General features: G+C 39.0%; 1 protein-coding gene across 2 annotated transcripts; it reads left to right on the forward strand.

The window, feature by feature from the left end:
• Window positions 1–560: 560 nt before the first annotated feature.
• On the forward strand, window positions 561–20,824 carry SARC_03040 (the record flags this gene model as incomplete). 2 transcript variants are annotated; one of them, XM_014303176.1, is made up of 28 exons in its annotated part: window positions 561–673; window positions 1,137–1,268; window positions 2,011–2,086; window positions 2,520–2,697; window positions 3,044–3,118; window positions 3,801–3,926; window positions 4,193–4,324; window positions 5,391–5,652; window positions 7,179–7,381; window positions 8,084–8,198; window positions 9,490–9,560; window positions 10,116–10,220; window positions 11,326–11,453; window positions 12,419–12,496; window positions 13,019–13,052; window positions 13,667–13,723; window positions 14,529–14,646; window positions 15,054–15,168; window positions 15,711–15,838; window positions 16,209–16,342; window positions 16,675–16,852; window positions 17,317–17,499; window positions 17,783–17,885; window positions 18,151–18,324; window positions 18,784–18,845; window positions 19,232–19,356; window positions 19,920–19,973; window positions 20,337–20,824. In XM_014303176.1, 28 exons carry the CDS (start codon window positions 561–563, stop codon window positions 20,513–20,515), a joined length of 3,438 nt encoding a protein of 1,145 aa, XP_014158651.1. In that variant the 3' UTR covers window positions 20,516–20,824. The 2 variants fall into 2 exon arrangements, with proteins under 2 accessions (XP_014158651.1, XP_014158650.1); XM_014303175.1 differs by having other exon boundaries at window positions 17,374–17,499.
• Window positions 20,825–22,029: the final 1,205 nt, after the last annotated feature.

Consider the following 22,029-nt stretch of genomic DNA (forward strand, 5'->3'; position numbering starts at 1 on the left):
CCGCTTTTCGACGCCGATACGCGCGAGGTGAGTACTGTTTGTCGTCTTGCGCTTCAAATGTGTTCACATTCGCTGCAGGGCCAGTATGTACGATTTCTGTTGATGGCGCGCTATTTCGTATCCCTTGAACTTTACAGAAGCACTTAATACTTGACAGTAGCAGTCGCACTGATATCATTCGTATCTCCTGAACTTTGCAGAAACACTTAATACTTGACAGTAACAGTTGCACTGATATCATTCGGATCCCTTGAACTTGTCATTTCACACTTCAATTTTGGAAATTCCGTATACTCGGTTGTCGCAGAAAATTCCGATAATGCTGACAGAAATACGAGGTTTGTTGGTTTTGGTAGTTACTATTATCTTTGAATTATTAGAAAGCTACATAAAATATCAAGTACAGCTTGTATATCAAATGTCGTTATCAGTGACCAAATGTTCTTTGCCGATTGGAAATCGGTAATTACTTCATAAAATTGAAACTATACCCTAATCTTCACATGCATAAATTACTGTTGGGCATAACTCATCTGTTATCGTATATTTCAACGCAGACAATGCCGAAAATCACAATCAGTAACATGACGTTCGTTGGGAACCAAGCGTGGTTTGGAGGTGGGATGTCTGCGAACAGTGCCGATATAGCCCACACGCTCTTTGCCAAAAATGGGTACGTTCAAGCGGTCGATGAGTTTTAGAATCAGTGCTACATTCTAAATGAATCTCTTGAATCCGTTGAATGGTTGGCCTAGACCCTCGAACTCTGAACCTATCTCTAAGCCTCATCCCCTAAATTATGTCCATACACACTCCACTCTGAAACATAGAACCGCAATGGGATGCGAGTGCTAGCCTCGCATTGTTTGCGGAAGGTCTGATTCTCAGTCACATAGTACGCAACCAAATGATCCACTTGCTTTGAACCCCGGAACGAAGCAAAACACGTATTCATTTTAATATTGTCGCATGATGCATTTGCCGTAGCTACTTGTCCTCACGCATTCTTACTCCCTTAATCTCACATCCCTATTCGTACTCATTTACTCTTTCTCATTCACTCCTGCTCACCTACTCTTACTCAATTATTTTTACTCACTTATTCTTGCTGGCGTTCAATGTACATATTTGCACAGGGCATTGCTGGACGGTGGAGCATTGAATCTGATGCAGAGTGTGTCTCTGAGCGTTCTGAACAATGTCAGCGTGCACACCAACAGTGCGGGACGAGAAGGTGGGGGTGTCTACGCCCAGGGCTATCTTGCGCTGTATGTACCCAAAAACAACCGGTGTACATTCATATATATACTTGAGTCACTCAGTTGATAGTGTGCACTTACGGTATGCACCTTGGCTTAGCACGCTTTGTAACTTACCTGCGTAAACTTGCTTCTTATCTACTATTTTTATATAATTACAGTTTGTTGATATCGTACTCGTGCTGTATTTACCATGGCTGTTACACTCAGACACTTCTCTGCCTACACTCAGTAGACAGTACCTGACTTCTCGGTAGTCCAGTCTTCAATACTGTCCAACCCAATTCGCCCATGTTTGTTCTGTGTAGCCTTGCACCATTCATACCCATCCATTCGTGCCTGTTCCTACTCCCATACCTAGCCTGCGCTACCTTTGAATCTATGCTACCTTTGAATCTATGCTACCTTTGAATCTATGCTCATTGTAGACTGAGCAACTTGCGAAGGCGAAAGGCTACAAGCACTACTGTGTACACACTATCCACTTTTATATCGTTTCACATCCTACTTCTCGTACAACTGTGGCATGCCGTCCTTGTCCATAAACTTGACATGATACAATCTTCCCATGACTTGGAGAACCGAAGAAGTTATCGTATCAATGGAAATCTGGCATAGGTGAAATGCTCATTCAAGGATATGTATGGAGCGTTTACCCGCAAACATGATTCGATCCTTCTGCCTTGGCTATTGCGTCGTACCCTTCCCGTTCTTTAACTCAAGCACATTGCACTCATTCAATGCCCCACAGCATAAGTTGTCGTATCATTGGCAATATGGCGAAGGTGAAAGGCGGCGGTGTGTGGGCTGGAGCTCAGTTTCTCATGGTATGATATATTTCTTCTGATGCTTTATTCGTACATATGAATCGTCAAGTGAGATCTTACATTCTATCAGGACATCGATCGTTCGAGTTATTCGACTTGTTTCTATACTCCTATCCGACAAGTCTACCAGGTCATTTATGATACATGCATTCAATAGCAAGCCATGTTAAATTGTACATGCAAAGTCTACCAGGTCAATTAACCTACATGCATAACCCGTCATTTATGATACATGCATTCAATAGCAAGCCATGTTAAATTGTACATGCAAAGTCTACCAGGTCAATTAACCTACATGCATAACCCAAGTATGTCAATCAATAGCAAGCTAATGTTACATTGTACATACCAAGCCCTTGCTTAGTCCTTAAAGCTGCTCTACAGATCACATAGAACCCTCATCTCACTACACGCCTCGCACACCTTCCTGCAGGTGAATTCCGAGCTACTGTGCAACGAAGCAACGAACGGGGGAGCCCTCTCGGTCAAGCAGTTCATAGACGCCATCGGACTAGAAATCGAAACTGAAGAAGTGCGGCAACAGATACCAAAGGCCCAGAATGTCACTGATGAATTACAGCCGTATCTTGATAAATACACCGCCGCGGATGGTATGCTATAGTTCTTTTCTCGTTTAATGTCACTGATGAATTACATCCGTATCTTGATAAATACACCACCACGGATGGTATGCTATAGTTCTTTTCTCAGTTTGTGGAGTTTCGAATTGCCGACTTCATGCACGAGTGTCCTAAACTTTCCTGTGTATCGCTGAAAAAAACTCCATATAGCACGATTGAACCTCTAAATATTCCCTTCTATATACTCTACGGTGGCTTCCTAGCTTTATTTTCTCCCAACTTGTTTATCCGATAGTTGGTATATCTTATCGTACATGCGGTCATATATGCTATGTTTATTGTTGAATAAATATTGTCTTGTGTGTTACGTTTTCAGGGATCACAAACACTTCGTCCACTTGGGAGGCAGTCTGGAGACCTTCCTCAAATGACATAGCATCTATTTTACCAGGTAGGTGTAGAATTAGTGCGCAGTAGCGTTTTTAAATTATTGATGTTACTATTATGTAACTTTTGGTGTATTGAGATATGTCTTTATCTTTGTATGTCTGTATATGTATATATGTATGTATATGAGTATGTGTATACTTACCTATGTATTTATGTATAGATGTATCTATGTGTTTATGTATTTATTTGTGTATATATATATATGTGTGTGTGTGTATATATATATCGCTATATGTATATCACTATAATCACTATATATGTATTTATATATATATATGTATGTTTGTACTATATATATATATATGTATGTATATGTATGTATGTACTATATATATATATATATATATATATTAGTATATATATATATATATTATGTATATATATATATATATATATATATATATATATATATATATATATATATATATATATATATATATAGAAATGAACATATGTACGTATTCATTATTCTAATCCTGATCCACAAGATCATGCTTGTGGTAGGAAAACGTATTGTGCTGATACTGTGGTACTGCCTTGCATATGGCTGGGGAATACGTTGTGCTCTGGTGGACTTTTACCCGCATTAAATCAGCACACCCACATTACCCTCACTTGCAGTAAGAATGCACTGTCGTAGGCTGACGACTCTCACTTTATTTCTCATTCCGATCTTTAAACAGAACTCCTGACCGGGAAAGTCACGCTGAAGTCGTGGTTCGGTAATGTGGTGTTCAACAACGATGCCGTAGAGCAGTGTGATTCTCTGGTAAGCTCATGGGATGCTGGCTGCCTGGACAGCCTCGTCGGTATGTGCTTGCATGGGTTTTAGATCCTATTTGTCGTATTTACGTTTGTTGTTGCTGCCAACTATTCCGTGGCATGCAGCCGAGAACAGCCTTCATTACGTTATACCACCATCCAAATATTTTACCAATGTGCCCCTGTTGTTTGTTTAAAAAATAAAGATACACGTCATTCGTACGTATCCACATCGTAATCCATACACGAATCCTTCTAACGTTTTAATACCCATATTTTCTCTGGTCATGCTTTGGGGTGTATCTGCGGACAGCCTTCGATTCGTGTTACTGCCATGAACAGATAGTCGCGAGTACGGATCCGCACACTAGCTACTCACAGCAGTTGCTGGTGACGCCGTTCTCGTGTCACCACAAATGCGAGGAAGGCACATTTGCCGATAAATGTAGGTACAAATGCATGCAGGACAGTTCATTTTTGTATGTTGTTGTATTGTTTTAAAGAAATATCATAGCGAAATGCCTGTGTGTATGCCTGTACTTATATGTGGATGTGGTTTTATTTTTAATACGAATACTTCGGATATCTCGCAACCGCTCACCCGTACCGTAGATGAGATATCGTTCTCGCAGTACACATGTCCTCTCAATTGCAAAACAGGGATATACTCCCGACAAACAAAAACCATCATCGATGCGTACCAATGCGTACCCATACACGTGTGTACTTGTACGCAAATATGATGTGCGTGTTTGTACAAAGGTCTTGTAAGCGTTTGTATGGATAGCACTATGCCAATCCAGAATCTATTTGTTCAAGCCCCCTCTCATCCTCCCTCTCGCGCTTAATCTGTGTCTTGTGCACAACAAGAAGAATCCCTCTGCTACTCTCTCAGGTGTATTCCCTGACATCTACCGCCTTCACTACTGTACTTTACTTTCAATAGCATCTGGTGTGAGTATATCTTAACAGAAGGTTGCCTAACATCTCTGCCCACTGAACCTCAGCCAAAGATTTGTACCATCAACCCCCTCCATTAGTGTCATAGATAAATACATACAGAAGCATATAAATATACATATGCATATTCATATATATATATATTATGTGTATATAAATATGTATATATTTAACATACCGAGAATAGAATTTGTGCCCAAATAAAACCATTATCATAGATAGTCACACATCGTTACCACTTCGCCCTTTATGTTGTTCATATTTCTTAAATTAAATGATAAATCAATTTTTCTGAGTCCAGTGGATGGGAGGCAGGGCTAAGCGTCAGACTTAACTGACGCACGCGTAAGTGTCAGGTTTAGAGGTCGCACGCATAGGCGTCAGACTTAGTGGTCGCAGTCTTAACTGGTCTCTATCATTTGTATCTTGCATACTCGTTTGTAGCCTACAAGCTGCCTCTTTGATCCATTCCACTGGTTGGTGACAATGTACCATATACATATACATGATTCTCATCGATATCTGTTCACCACCCATACCCTGAACTTCAGTTTTGGATACGTGCCACAAGTGCGGCACTTGCGGCAATGGATCTATCATTCAAGAATGCACCACTGAAGCTGACACTGTGTGCGAGTGTCCCGCCGGATACGTAGGCAACGAGTGTCAGCATGAATGCTTTAAGCAGCCCATGTGTATAGAGAGCAGCACGGAATGTCATCTGTACGGTATGTTCAGCGGAGAGTGTGTTCTTCTCCTGCGCATGCGCGTGAGATTATTACGGATGTCTGATATGATTATTACGGATGTCTGGTATGATTGTTACTGATGTCTGATATGATTATTACGTACGAATGTCTGATATGATTATTACGGATGTCTGATATGATTATTACGGATATCTGATATGATTATTACAGATGTCTGATATGATTATAACGGATGTCTGGTATGATTATTACTGATGTCTGATATGATTATTACGTACGGATGTCTGATATGCTTATTACGGATGTCTGGTATGATTATTACTGATGTCTGATATGATTATTACGTACGGATGTCTGATGTGCTTATTACGGATGTCTGATATGATTATTACGGATGTCTGATGTGATTATTACGTACGGATGTCTGATATGCTTATTACGGATGTCTGATATGATTATTACAGATGTCTGCTATGATTATTACGGATGTCTGATATGATTATTACGGATGTCTGATATGATTATTACCGATGTCTGATATGATTATTACAGATGTCTGATATGATTATTACAGATGTCTGGCATGATTATTACGGATGTCTGATATGATTATTACGGATGTCTGATATGATTGTTACGTACGGATGTCTGATATGATTATTACAGATGTCTGATATGATTATTACGGATGTCTGGTATGGACGGATATCTGAATTGCACACCGATACTGACGCTTCGTGTGAGTGACCAATCGGGATACATGAACTGCACCGCAAAGATTTAGATGCGTGTCTACAGTCTTGTTTTCTTCTGGTAGACATGTGCAAAAGTATAGCTTGTGTTCAATATGTGAGGCTTTGTCTAAAATAAACATATGTCAGAATTGTACAGCGAGACCAGACACTTTGCAGAAGTGTGCCATTGGATACTTGGAGGATAAAGTGTGCAATATCTCAGTGTAGAGCTCTATATGCGTAGTTACATATGCATATATTTATTTATATACATTTGTATATATATATATATGTGAATATATATATATATATATATATATATATATATATATGTACTATAATATATATATATATGTATGTATGTATAGTATGAATGAGTGCATGTATGTGTATATATAGATAGATATATATATACATATATATACATATATAGGTTTATATATTTTAATATATATTATATATATATATATATATATATATATATATATTGTACGTATGTATGTATTTATGTATGTATGTATGTATGTATGTATATATTGTGAATACTTCTTAGTCTGAGTCTAGACGTACACTACAGTTAATTAAGAGTTTCTCGTACTGGTTATAACAATAGTGTTGTAGCGTGTGGCACATCCTGTGCTACACACTTTCTATGTATAATTAAATAATATTGACATGTGAATTCTCCCACGTGTATGTATATATATGTATGTATGTATGTATATATATGTATATATATATGTATGTATGTATATATGTATGTATGTATATGTATATATATATATATATATTTACCTACATATTATGTGGTATTTTTGCTCGGGCACTTACACTCCTAACCATGCAATAGCACATTCTCTCCCATGCTAGGAGCCTTTCTTTGTTTAAAGTGCAGGGATGATTCCTTCGTTGAGGATGGCTTGTGTCAACTCTGTTCGACATGTTCGAGTCTTTCAGTACAGGCGGCTGATGAGAAACCAGGCGCGTTGACTTGTGAAATCGATGGCGCATCGTGCGAGACCGTACTGACTGCTAGCACTAAGCGAAATCCCCCCAGCGGGCGTGTTGTGAAAGAGTGCACCCAGTATTCAGATGCCAGTAAGTTTTGTGATGTGATATATTCAATAGCGGTAGTTTCGTAAACTATGGGGTAGTGGATTATGGGGGTCTATACGAAAGACACGGGAAGGATGTGATAGGCTCTGACTGATAACTGGAATCGTGAGTACTGCGTGGTTGATTTTTTATTTATTTTTTTGATTTTGTTCCATCACGTTGTGTGTCTGGAAGGGATCGTAAGCGTACGAGAAATACATACGTAGATGCGTATGTGAGATTGAAAGCCGGATATGTTTTTTCTGCAGAATTGAGGATGGAAAATCCTCGTGGAACGAGAAAAAAAAGCAAAAAAGCTTGTTCAAAGCACACGTGTGCTTGTTTTGTGAGTAGATGTTCTGGCTTAAATCACATAGTTGTAAATGTAAATGTGAAGGTCTATTATAGGGGCAAAATCATATGAACCTACACAAATATCGATGTGTTGGATATAAATTTGCGATGTGTAAATCTACTTTATAACCGTGTTGTGTCGGGTCCATACCAGCACATCGTCAAGATCAATTTAGACATCGTTAAAAACTACATACATACATATCGATACGTATACTCGATCTAACTTTGTATCTCGACACCTTGAATTCATTATGGTCTCACCAATGATCACTCGACAGCTACACACACCCGCACTGAAAGTTACCTTTTAACGTATTCACGACCGCAATACCTCTGCTGTATTCCCAGCGTGCCTATGTGTCGATGGCTTCACAGGAGTGCAATGTACAAACAGGTGCTCGTATCCTCCTGGAGCAGCGTCCCTGGAAGATCCATACAACATCCTGCGATGTAAATGGAATAGGTATGTTGGAATCAAAAGCCGGACTTTGAATCTGGTGATATATTAATGAATGCAAGTATGTGTATACGTAGATATGCGCGGACGACCTGGCTTTACGGGCCAAGAACGGGCTTTGCTCGCAAGGAGTGCAAGTAAATTTATATAGGTTTTAATACACAATACACAAGCATTACATACAAAATTTATGTACGTAAATATATACAATATATATGTATATATATGTGTGTGTGTGTGTGTGTGTGTGTGTGTATATATATATATATATATATATATATGTTGTGTGTGTGTGTGTGTGTGTGTGTGTGTGTGTGTATGTATGTATGTATGTATATATACATATATATATATATATATACATATACATATACACATTATATATATATATATATATATATGCATACACATATACATATGCATTATATATATATGTATATATTTATATATATATATAATGTTTATGTATATGAATATATATATGCGTATGTGTATGTGTATGTGTATGAATATAAATAAAAATATATATTTATGTATCTATTATGTGTGCATGTATATATATGTGTGTGTGTGTGTGTGTGTATATATATGTTATATATATATATATATATATATATATATATATTTACATGTATATATGTATTTACATGTATATATATATATTTCTATATTTATATATATATGTGCATATATATATATTTATGCATATATATATATATATTTTTACGTGTATATATTTATGTATCTATTTGTGAAGCCATGTGTATATATATAGGTATAAGTATGTATGTATGTATGTATGTATGTATGTATATTTATATATATATATATATATGTGTGTGTGTGTGTGTGTGTGTGTATATATATATATATATAAGATGTTTGTGTAAACCTGCGTGTTTGTGTCTATGTACTGATACGCACAATGTGCATCCCGAGTGTTTGTACATGTGATATGCTCGGCAACATGGTCAATCATGGCTCGGGGGACGCGCACAGTCGGCCATCTGTGTAGTATGTATCAAGGATCTTTCTCCTTTAACCCCTTGTAGCCTTTTTACGCCTTTGGGGGGAATTGGGTATCAGAGAACTAGTTATATCTCAACCGCTATTCAATTGTCTTGACGCATAATAGTGGCCCAGATCTATGGTACAACGTTTCTATCACTTGCAAAACTTGATACAATTGGGCGAATATTTGAAGGTTTGGCCGTATTCTCAGCTATATTCCTCTATGCTCTGAAATGTTAAATCGTGAAACCAATTGTGTGTATCTATTCCAATCGATCCCTTGCAGAACCGACACCGCTTGGGGAGTTTCAGCCCAATCGTGCTACGATGGTTTCTACATAGATCTGGTATCCGATGGTAGGCCTATGTACTTGTACTAAGTTGGTTGGTTCATGGCTTTCACATTGTGATGGACATATGTGAACTGCAAAATAGCAACACTTTTTCAACCACGCCTGAAGTAGTCGTGTATCTGATCAAACACCTCACCGTATTCATACCAACGATGCAATCGAAAGTTCGGTAGTCTAGAAATATTGTCTGGAGATTCGAAGGTGTCATGCGTGAGTGTGTGAGTGGTTTGTGGTGTACATTTGGAATCATTCGTATACACATCTTTCGTATACACATGCATTGAGCCTATGGAATCTCACTCCATCACCACACCCATGATTGTTATCAAACCAATATCCAATGCCACGCTCATCGCGAATCAGAATCATTGAACAATGCCATATCCAATATCCAATGCCACGCTCATCGCGAATCAGAATCAATAAACAAAGCCATATCGAGCGCTATCATCGCCCATCATCGCTACTATACACTCGGTGATCACAATTCCGTTACCTATAGCAATAGTCGTAATTGATCCCATATCCCGTTTTCATTATTATAACAATACTGTACCAGATGGAGAGACCTACTACTTCCTCCAGTGCATTCCCTGGACAATATGCAAACCGGGAGAAATACAATCCGTCTTGCCTGACCATTATACGGACCGGGACTGCTCGGGTATGTTCTATACGATAGTGCTGTACATCATCTTTGTTAGCATGCGTGAGTCTCTGTTGTTTGATTGTTATTGAGTGATACAATTTCGAGACTCTTTCGCTCACAATCTGAACTTCTCATGCTCGTGCATGTTTCATACGATTTTCCAGTGCATTGTTTTCTGGTATGCATGACTACATTGCCTTTTGATTGTTGTTGAGATAGTGCAATGTAATATATCTGTTGCTAGAGCATTGTTTTCTGGAAAGCATGACTACATTGTCCTTTGATTGTTGTTGAGATAGTGCAATGTAGTATTTGTCTGACCAACACCTGGCCCACACTGAGCTGAGTATGTTGTTTTGATGGGTAGTTTCTACACTGAGCTGAGTATGTTGTTTTGATGGGTAGTTTCTACACTGAGCTGAGTATGTTGTTTTGATGGGTAGTTTTCACACTGAGCTGAGTATGTTGTTTTGATGGGTAGTTTTCGCACTGAGCTGAGTATGTTGTTTTGATGGGTAGTTTTCACTCTGAGCTCAGTCTGTTGTTTTGATGGGTGCGTGTAAGTGCTGTGCCCCTTGGTTGTTGCAAGGTTTGTTTAATTCCGATACGTCGTTTGTTTTGTCAGACCAACGTCTAAATCGATTGTGCTATCTCTTGGGGTGTACATGAGTATAGTGAATTCAGTGTCGCTTCTGTGCAGAGCTTTCGTAGGTAATGCAACATGCCGGCAATGACATGTCGTTGACTGAATTCGAGTGAGTTTGTATCAGTGTTTGGATGATTTGTATGTTGCTGTATCTCTGGTGAGTGTGTGGATGATTATCTTACGTTATCTTTCACGGATTTAATCTGATTTTATAGCGTCAGTGTGTTTGTATGTTTTGACGGTTGACCTATCTGAGGTGCGGTCAAGTGTACTCAAACAGATCGAACCCGTCTTATCACTATATTGTAGATAATAATACCGCGTTCCATCCGCATACACAGTTGAATATATACCACATACGTTTCAATATTCAACAAACAGGTTTACGCATACACGTTAACCTACATACTACATACCACTTACGTTTCAGTATTCCTATAAATATCTTGTGCATTTTTCTCGTCCTTTGCTCAGCACAACTCAACGTCACGTTCTACTTTGCCGACGGCTGGCCTCCACTCAATGAGAGCGAAATCTCCCAACTCAGCAAAACCTGGTTTGGAACCAGTCAAGTACCGTTTATCCTTGCGGACATTAGCGATGTAAGTCTACTATTGCTGAAATGCCATAGCGAATCTTCGTGCACATGTCTAATTGTACGAACAGAGCTACCCACGCACATATATCATTGCTGAAATGCCATAGCGAATCTTCGTGCACATGTCTAATTGTACGAACAGAGCTACCCACGCACATATATCGAAATGTACGCATAGTGCATGTGTGGTATTGTTTGCGTCCATTCCAGTAGCAGACGTCAATGCGATCGACCTGTTTATACACTGCATTTGAATATGAGCGAAGATAGGTGAACAGGTGTACTTTGTATATATATATATATATATATATATATCTGTAATATATTTATATGTATATATATATCTTATATATATGTGTGTGTGTGTGTGTGTGTGTGTGTGTATGTATGTATGTGTGTGTGTATGCATGTATGCATGTATGTATGTATGTATATACATATATATATATATTGTATATATATATATCAAACATATATATGTATGTATATATTTATGTGTATATATATACATCATATATGTATATATATATATATATATATAAGTATGTATGTATGTATATATATATATATATATATATATATATATATATATATATATAGTATATATATATATATATCACAATGTATATATATATATGTGTGTTTTGTGTGTGCGTGTGTGTGTGTGTGTATTTGTATATATTATTGTATTGTTATATTATTAATATATGTTCGTGTAAATGTATATTTATGTATGTATGTATGCACATACACTTATTCCTGTATATGCGACATGTATACAATTGTTTTGTGTACAGCTGCACGTAATACATCACCGCGGTCGGCAAGTGTTATGCTGTATTTTTGTAATGATGTTAGTTGACAGATTCTTCGAAACCTGTTCGAATACTCATGTACACGTGTGAAAGTGGGCACTATAACTCTCATCACCTAAAACCCTTGCAACCCCGAACCTGAAAATTACAAAAGCAACCAACGGCGTTTCGGCGGCAGTCCGATGGATCGAATTTGACCGGCACCTACCAGAATTTTATCATGCCCATTGAGGTGTGTAGACCTATCTATTGGTATATGTTGTATATACACATGAATTCAAATGTATTTGTATCTATTGTGCTGTTGAATATATACATGGATGCAGATGTATGCGTATTTATTGTGTTGTATGTATGCATGGATGCAGATACGTGTATCTATTGTGTTGTATATATACATGGATACAGATATATGAACAAATTTCGTGTGGTATATAATATATATATATATATATATATATTATATATAGATATAGATATATATATATATATATATATATATATATATATATATACCTGACTAGTTTAAAGTATATATATGTAACTAACATCAATGTTGTTCAGACTCTATCCAAAGTCAGGCTGGATGTAGATCTGTACATTAATATTAAGATACACCAGTATATTGAAATTTCCGCCGTTGTAATTTTTATTTATTTTTGCAATGTCTCTTCCAAGATCACTTGGTCCCATGAAAATGTAACTTGCATCTGAACTTGCTTTTACATTTTGTCTTGTATCTATAAACACGCAGGGCCAAAAGGAAATCATGCAAACGAGAGCAAAGGGTAAGTTCCAGGCAATGTCATAATTATTTTATGATATTCCTATTCTTTGGCTATACCATGTCTCTTTTGGGCGTTAGTTCAATCCCAGGACGTTAGTTCGATCCCTTATATTTTAGTCTTTTTCTCTAGAGGGTCATGACTATGTGCCATAGTTTTGTTCGGGTATAGGATTACTCGATTATAAATGTAGTTACCTCTATCGGTCATTTTTTTTCTCACATGTACAACAAATAATATACGCCTAGAATATACAGGAACACACCCATTTGTATACTTTTATTATGTATATATATATATATATATATACAATACATGTATGTTTGTTTGTGTGTATGTATGTATGTATGTATGTATGTATGTATGTAGGTATGTATGTCCATATATGTATATGTATTTATATGTGTGTGTGCGTGCGTGTGTGTGTGTGTGTGTGTATAACCTATGCTCGATACGACCATTATATCGCGAATTATCTTGAGGAGCTCGGATAAACTATAGTGCCGGTGACAACCGGAATATATTCGGACATACCACGACCTACACACAGTTAAAGTTTGTCTTCTGCTGATGCAAACAAGAATTGGTGTTCTTCAATCCCACTTTCCTGCTTACAGAACCCGAGATGTTTCTCGACAGGGGAATCTATTTGTTAATGGTCAACGGCGAACATTGTAAGTACAAATCACGAAGCGATTATATGACCATCACACAATATGTATGTATTAGTAGACTATATATACCCTGAAGTCTTGATTATGAATTGTGTATTTGCAGCTTGGGAAATATGTTTGTGGCAGTGGAAATATAGCACATGTGGAGCATAATTACATGGGTATAAGTAATATATATGTTGGCTACGAAAATGGCTTGTGACAACCGTATACATATAGGTGATATATACAACTTACACTTTGTTGCGAGTCTGAGGCGTGATAACAAGCATGCACAAGTACCTTAGACCAACGGAGCATGAAATCGCTGGTGAGATTTAATAGAGGTGATCCTTTTTTGGACACCATCGTCAGAGTGACTTTTCCACGTGATAGCTCAGTATTTTTACGCTGGGGTTTCCTCCTTGTGTCGGTCGGTAGTTGTGGTTGGGTATATTGAAGGCTTCCAAGTCAGCGACACCCACTAATAGGATTATACATACATACATGCTTGCTTCCTCCTTGTGTCGGTCGGTAGTTGTGGTGTATATTGAAGGCTTCCAAGTCAGCGACACTCACTAATAGGATTATACATACACACATGCTTGCTTCCTCCTTGTGTCGGTCGGTAGTTGTGGTTGGGTATATTGAAGGCGTCCAAGTCAGCGACACTCACTAAAAGGATTATACATACACACATGCTTGCTTCCTCCTTGTGTCGGTCGGTAGTTGTGGTTGGGTATATTGAAGGCGTCCAAGTCAGCGACACTCACTAAAAGGATTATACATACACACATGCTTGCTTCCTCCTTGTGTCGGTCGGTAGTTGTGGTTGAGTATATTGAAGGCTTCCAACTCAGCGCAGGGGCCATTGCCGGTATAGCCGTGGGCTGTGTGTCTGTTGTGGCGCTGGTAGCCCTGCTCTTCTGGTTTCTTTACAAACGGTATGTGCCGTTAGTGTATATATGGGTATGCTGTATTGCTTCTTTTATAGACGGCATACGATTTTGATTCCTTTTGTGGGTGTGTGTATATATGAGTATGCCTGTGACACTCCAATCTTGTATAGATTAATGGGACACCTACATCAGCACAGAAATTGTAAGAAGGTGCAGGCGCGAGAGCTGTTGTGGGCATTGCTATTGGGATGCTTTGTATCTTGTGCTTCTTCCTCAGGTGGTTTAGTTCTTTATTTGTATGCACGTGTATGTATCATTGGACATATCTAGTCGTTTGTATATGTACAGACATTCACATAATTGGTCAGTGTATACAAACGCACAAAGCTCGAGTATACAAGTCAATTGACGTGGACTCACAATGCTCAATCTTGCATACCAAAACCCTGCAGACATCGGCGAATCGAAAGCAGGATGCAGGAGAAAATGAACAACATCGCCAAAACACTCTTCAAAAGGGGTGGCTCTGTTAGTAGCGAGGCAGTTTTGCGAGAAATGCAGAAGTCGGTAAGTGTTTAAAGTACTGAACGGGTACATGCACTCCCATAACCGTATTTGAGTGTCCATAATTTATGTTGTCATAGGAGCACATATTCACCTTTAACTGTTTGAATTTCAGCTGTGTCAGTATACGGATTTGGTCTGTTCTCACAACCTATCAAGTCGATAGCCAAATGCACACTCTCGTCATTAGCTCAGGACTAGGACTGGGAAAATATTTCTAAGCAGTCTGATCTGCAGGAGAAACTAGTCTGTTTCTAATATTTCTCGACTAGATAGTAGAAATATGTATTGTAGGTCAGGTTGTTGCGCACATTTATAAAGATTGGGTCGAGCTGTATGCTACAGGAAACGTCTGTATACGGCATAGACAGACAGCTGCCAACGACTTGTGCCATGCGCAAGTGGCCCTGTTCTTGATACTGCAACGTGTACTTTCAGCCCGTCTCAGTTCGTCATTTGGCTCTTGTCTCTTGAGATGTGAGATCTACCGTGATGTCAGCACGACCCAACCTTCTCGCGCATTTGCCTACTTATTCTATTTATAGGCCAAACCAATCGATCGTGACAGCTTCACCATCCTGGAGTGTATCGGTTCGGGTCAATTCGGCACAGTCAACAAGGGCGTAGTTTTCCTCGAGAATCAATCATCAATATGCGCCATTAAGGTTACCAAGTATGTGTGTATCTGAATATAGATTCGCAAGTGAGTCTCGTAAGTTAAGGTTAACAAATATGCATCATACATCTCACAGTAAAGCCCGTCAAATACGTATGTCATATTTTATTTGTAAACATCTCTCGAGATAAGGTTATCGAGTATATGTAGTGCTAAGTAGCAGCCACCGGGTATGTGCAGTTCTCGAGCAAAGCAACCGTTTCGATGAAATATACCGTTTTTGGTAGTTACTAAGGGAGGGGGTTAATGCATATGTTCCATTCTAGAGTAGTTTAAACATCCAGCTAAACCTTGTTTAATCACTATATGCCTTTATTCATCCTTCCCCTTATCTTCCTTGGCTTTACTTGCCAACGATCTCACTCAGAATGGATTCGGGTGATGACATATTGAAAGAAGCAGGAATTATGCAAAGTTTTACGCATGCCAATGTGGTTAGAGCATTCGGCCTGTGCTCGGACAGTGGCGACATTTTTCTCTTGCTGGAGTTCTGTGATTTGGGTAAGCTTTATACAGTTGTTACTAAAACTCCACAGTATAATTTACCTTGGTTTTATATAGTTCTCACCAACAACATGAAGTATATATATTTATATATATGTGTGTGTGTGTGTGTGTGTGTGTGTGTGTCTATATATATATATATATATATATATATATATTTATATATATATATATATTTATATATATATATACGCTATTTTGTTTTATTGCTTGTGTCTATGTCAGTGCAAATCCCGAACGGTGGCGAATTGATACGTATTTGGCCTGCACTCTTATTCCTAAACCTTAAAACATTGAAACCCTAAAACTCTAAACCCCGACCTCCACAGGTGACGCACAACACCATCTGGCGTCACTTTCACAGTCCGATCCGGTCCCTATGCGAATCAAAATCATGATTCTCGAGCAGGTCGCCTGCGGTATGAAGTACTTGGATGACATGAAAATAGTACATCGCGATATAGCGGCTCGAAATGTGCTGCTACAGACACCCAACTCACACAACAGGTAGGTTTTTGGCAATACAATAGAGGATTAGAAAAACGCTTTCCTATGAACAAATTTTATTCGCTATTGGTAGGCGTATTGAATCTAGAAATTGCCTTGTCACGGACAAAAGATGCACACATCAGACAGATATTTGGAGCGAGATTGTTATGTGCGTATTTTCTATGGACAAGATTCTGCGTGATTGTCAGTTTGAGACCCTGGTCATGTTGAGCTGTACAGGTGCTCAGTGTTCTTACGTCGATTACTTATGTATTTGCCAAGGGAGTGTAGCAGTGCCGATAGGAGAGAAATGTGTCAATCACGACATATGGCATAGCAGACTAGAGATATGTCGTGTAGCTCGTATGTGCTGATGTATTTCTATATACCGAACTATAGTGTAATGTATTACAGTATACATTGTTACAAAATCTTGTACTTCCATATGTTCATCAGGATCTATTTATGTTGATCCAGTATAGTGTGGTTCGATATAAAGTATGCATTGCGTACTTTCTTCACAATGCATTTCTTTGCAGACCGCCGCGAGCGAAGGTGTCCGATTTGGGACTCGCGCGAGAACTGGACGAACATTCGCAGTACACAAAAACATCACAAAGTGCACAGCTACCTGTCAGGTGGATGGCTCCGGAGAACATCATGGAGTATGTACCGTTGTCATGGGCCAGATAAGTACGCACACAAATAAGCATGTTGTATTTATATTGACTGTTCTATATATGTGGTTGATGTATGTGTTGGTTGCAATGCTGGGTTCATATGTGCATGACAACTCTCAGTACACTAATATACCACAGCCTGTGCAGCCGCGTTTCAGACGGATATGATGTTTTGTTAACTATTCTGCTCAACTCATGGGTGTGTAGCTAAATCCAAGCTCAATTCAAGCTTGCTCATCCAATTCAAATCAACTGCATATACTGACAGCTTCAAGGCAAACCAGGCCACTGATGTCTGGGCCTTTGGCATCACCGCTTGGGAGATTCTATCCAATGGGATGATGCCATTTGAAAGCTTGAAGAACAAGGAGGCGAGTTTACGTTCTATTTATGTGCTTCTGAGGGTGTTTATATGCAGATGTGTGTATGTATGTATGTATGTATGTATGTATATATTTGAATATGTATGTACAAGAACGGAGTTGCAGGAGTTGTAATTCTATGTGCCTGATATGACTTCAGATTGTTTCATTTCTACGAACAAGTGAGTATGTATATACACTTGAATTGTTCTATTTTTGTTCTTTTCCTGATACCGTGTTTCCTAACCTTAATCTTCGGCCGCTTCTATAACAGGTGATAGTGCTCTTGACCAATCCAAATTTAAACATCAGCACCTATCTGATGAAGCAAGATCACTGGAGCGACGACATTTATAGGATAATATTAGATTGCACCGCTTTTGAACCGGACGATAGGCCGTCATTTGATATGCTCATAAATGATTTTACGAGGATCGTGAGAAATTTGGTATGTTCTTGAGCGTTGAATGTAAATACGAACACGCGTATGGCCGGGTCATCAAACTCCTTGAGTATGCCTTGCACATCACTGCAGTTATGGGTGTCCAGTTCAAACTATTTCACATAGTTTTAATATGAGCCTACGTGAAGCTATGTTACACGCAACACGTATATATCAGATTATCCTGAATAGATCGGAATGCGGGGTAGTGTTGACATCGAGCGCATACTCGGGTGTCTTTTACCCGGGTGTAATGTTTTGTGTTGGTCTTATGTTCCTTTCAGATACGAGCAAACAGTTGATTCCATGTACCTATATGTACATAGTGTTTGAATGTCCTGTTCCAAACTTACACGGGAGGATGGTGTGCTCAAGGTGGATGGATGCATGAGTGTACAAACTTCACACGAGTACACACACCAATTAGAGGCAAGGTTGGCTAAACAACTTCTAACCACCACACAGGGCCGCTTGACTGTCGATGAAAAGAACGACCTTATGACCTACAACGAGAATATAAAGTGCAAGTATGTTTCTCCACTGCCGCTCCCCTTTAGCAGATGCCTTGTTCTGATGAAGTAGTGCTTCACATCACCAACAGTAACGCAAGTACTTATGTACTACTCTTTTTCTGTGAGTTCTCACCCCAAGTGGCGACAGATACTTCACAAGTGTAGTAATGGCCGTCGCTTGAAATTCTTGCATTGTTACCCTGGTATATGCTATCAACCCTTCACGCCGTCGATTTGTGCATGAACACGCATGTTATCCAATCATTCGTATGCATCGCGATTGTCGTATTGGTCATTAACTCTGGCCAGGGCCAAGGCGAATCGTTTTCCCAATGTTGGAACGGGTAAAATTCATCATGCTCGTACACTCATCGCTCTCATCATCTGGAATATGTTTTTAGGTTCACATGGATGATGGGAGATGGCGATGTCAATGCCTTAGTACATGCGACAACCAAGAGAATGATTGCACAGAGGAATTCGATCGACAATACAGTCTATACCGAGCTACAACAGCCAGTATCGAGTATGTACCGGCTTCTTTATCATATTAGCCAACTACTGTTATGATAGGAGAGTGTATAGCTATTAATTGCTGTTTGTATCGGTGCCCAGAGATACAACTATTGCTTTTGTTGAATGTGTATTGCCCTTGGGAATTGCTCAATTGCCCAAATACTCGCGTGTTCCCGATTCTGCGCACGCATGGAGATTCGTGTCTAAAATAATATGATATCACTATTCGCTTATGTATCACACATGTAGGTATATTTGCCATCCAATGTACATGTATTCGGATTCGTTCTGTTCCTTGAAATATCTCATCTGTCTAAACCATATGTTATGCAAAGATGTTGATATTTGTGTATCGTTGAAGAATGCGCACGTGAGTGAAGTTGTTGACTCCATCTTAGTGGGCTTTTATTGCCTGGTTTCTGATGGACATTCCCTGCATATTTCCGTAGTCAGAACGCGCCTATGGAATTCTAGTTTGATACATGAGTCATTTTCTTAGCACACAATTGCATGTTATTCTTGGAAGTTTTTGTCGTGCCACTCACACAAAGGTACTGCTGCGTATGTTTATAGGACCGGACAGCACAGCCGAGGAATGTGAGAGACTACCTTCTCATTATAGCCTTGGTAAGCCAATTATGCACGAATTGCTGTGCTTTGCGCCAAGCCATGAGGCTTTCTTCCAAAAAAAAAAAATTCTACGTCGCTTTTTATTTGCGATTTGTAAGGCACTGTCTTCAATCCTAGTATGCGAGTGTGTGCCCATTTGAAAAAAATTATCTTGTGTATATTGTCATAGCCTGGGAGCGTGTTCGGCTTCTCCAACACAGATCCCAATATCGTATCCGTAAAGTGATGTATATGACAAACCAATGTTATCACACCAGGTTGTGGTATGTCCGCGTATTCGTAAGTTCAACATGTCTTGATATTTTCATGGGGCGGACTTATGTCGCAATTGCTTATATTTAAAAAAAAATACCTTCACAGGTGTAGAGAATGATCAAGAATCAACACAACGCCTCGGTAGTTCGGCGAACCTGTTTGATTATAGACCGTTAAGGAGCACTCCAAGCAGTCACAGTTCCGATGTGATCTATAACGAGGAGGCATCATCAGCTCGGGTGGTGAACCCTTATTTGGACTTGAATGCGAAATCAAATGATTGACGCATCGGTTAACTCATCAAATAGCGAATGGACAAGATTCGCATCTAGACTAAATTAGAAAATCTAAATTGAGTGGAGCTGGCAGTTTGTGGATTGCACTGTGTGCCTTGCAGCATTAAACCAATAGATAAAATGTCAGCATTTTGATACCATCTTACATGCTGATCGACTCTCGCCAAAAATTATAATTGCACAGAGGTGTGTTCCGGAATAATTACACGTAATGCTGTATGTCCGTTATATCACCCAGTAAATGATTAGCCCCTGAAACGTCACAGCCAAATCGGGCATAGTTTGACTTAAACCGAATAGCCAATAAATAAATTGGTTCAATTGATACCATGTCACCGGTGACTCCGTCATACTTGAATTTACCCGAAATCAATATGACTTGAAATTCGCCGATTTTAATACTCGCTGCCGACATGATGATTTGTGATAATACTATTAGTTTAAAGCTATTTTTGCCCTCAATTCATTAGAATAACATCGATTTTATAGTATCAGAACTCTACGGTGAGTATTTTAAGTGCACACCGCATGTCTGTCTTATATCATTGAATATAGACCTGATCGGGAAAGTCAAAATTCTATGGGTATATGGCACACGCCTTATTAGAGAAAACTCCATCGCGATTCATGGTCACGGCCCATACTACAACACGGACAGAGATTACAAACAGATATCAACTAAAAGTGACAGCTTGGCGTCTGCACTCCGCCATCTTGGCTGCTTGGGGCTTCCAGAGGTACATTACACAGACTGGTTTTAAGCGATATCAACACACCGTTTTAATTGTGACCAAGAGTGCCAAACAAAGTCCTCTCGAGCTCCCGAGATCGAAGGCCGAAGCTGAAGCTCGCAAAGATTATCAGAGCAGTACGTAGTGAGAGTAGTATGAGCAGAGCTTGAAGTTGCTATGGATGTTATAATTTAGCTTGTTTTGTTTACAAAAATGGCCGCAGATTTCAATCTGCTATTTATGTTTTATCATCTTGTATCAGGAATGACGTCACGGTTTTTATCGCTATCAGTGATTGTACTATCAGTATTGATAGTACAATATACTGATGGTGAAAATACGTGACTATTAGTCATTCCCTCACAAGACTCTTCACTTGCTTTTATGCAGGGGTATAAAAGCGAGGGAACAGAATGCACTTATCTGTTCTCCTCACGTCTAAAACCGCAAGCCGTACACTTTACTACCCTTCCAACAGATCACATCGTGATCATGGCGGACCAATACTTACGCAATTTCATTCAACAACAACAAGATCTACTAAGCAATTTATAAGCCCAAAGTGCCCAGTTGCAGAACCAGATTACCCGACTAACACAGGATCATACCGCCACAGCTCTTCGAACTGCAACAAACGCCTTACAAACGATTGGCAACGTTGGATATCTCGCTCCGGATCCTCTTCGTCCATCTAGTTTGCTGAATTTTCGGTTTTCACTTTCCATCAGTAAAAACTAGTCCTTCGCACACTGGTTTCAGTCTCGCGTTGCA

Source organism: Sphaeroforma arctica, assembly GCF_001186125.1.
Source record: "Sphaeroforma arctica JP610 unplaced genomic scaffold supercont1.147, whole genome shotgun sequence".
Classification (NCBI taxonomy): Eukaryota; class Ichthyosporea; order Ichthyophonida; genus Sphaeroforma; species Sphaeroforma arctica.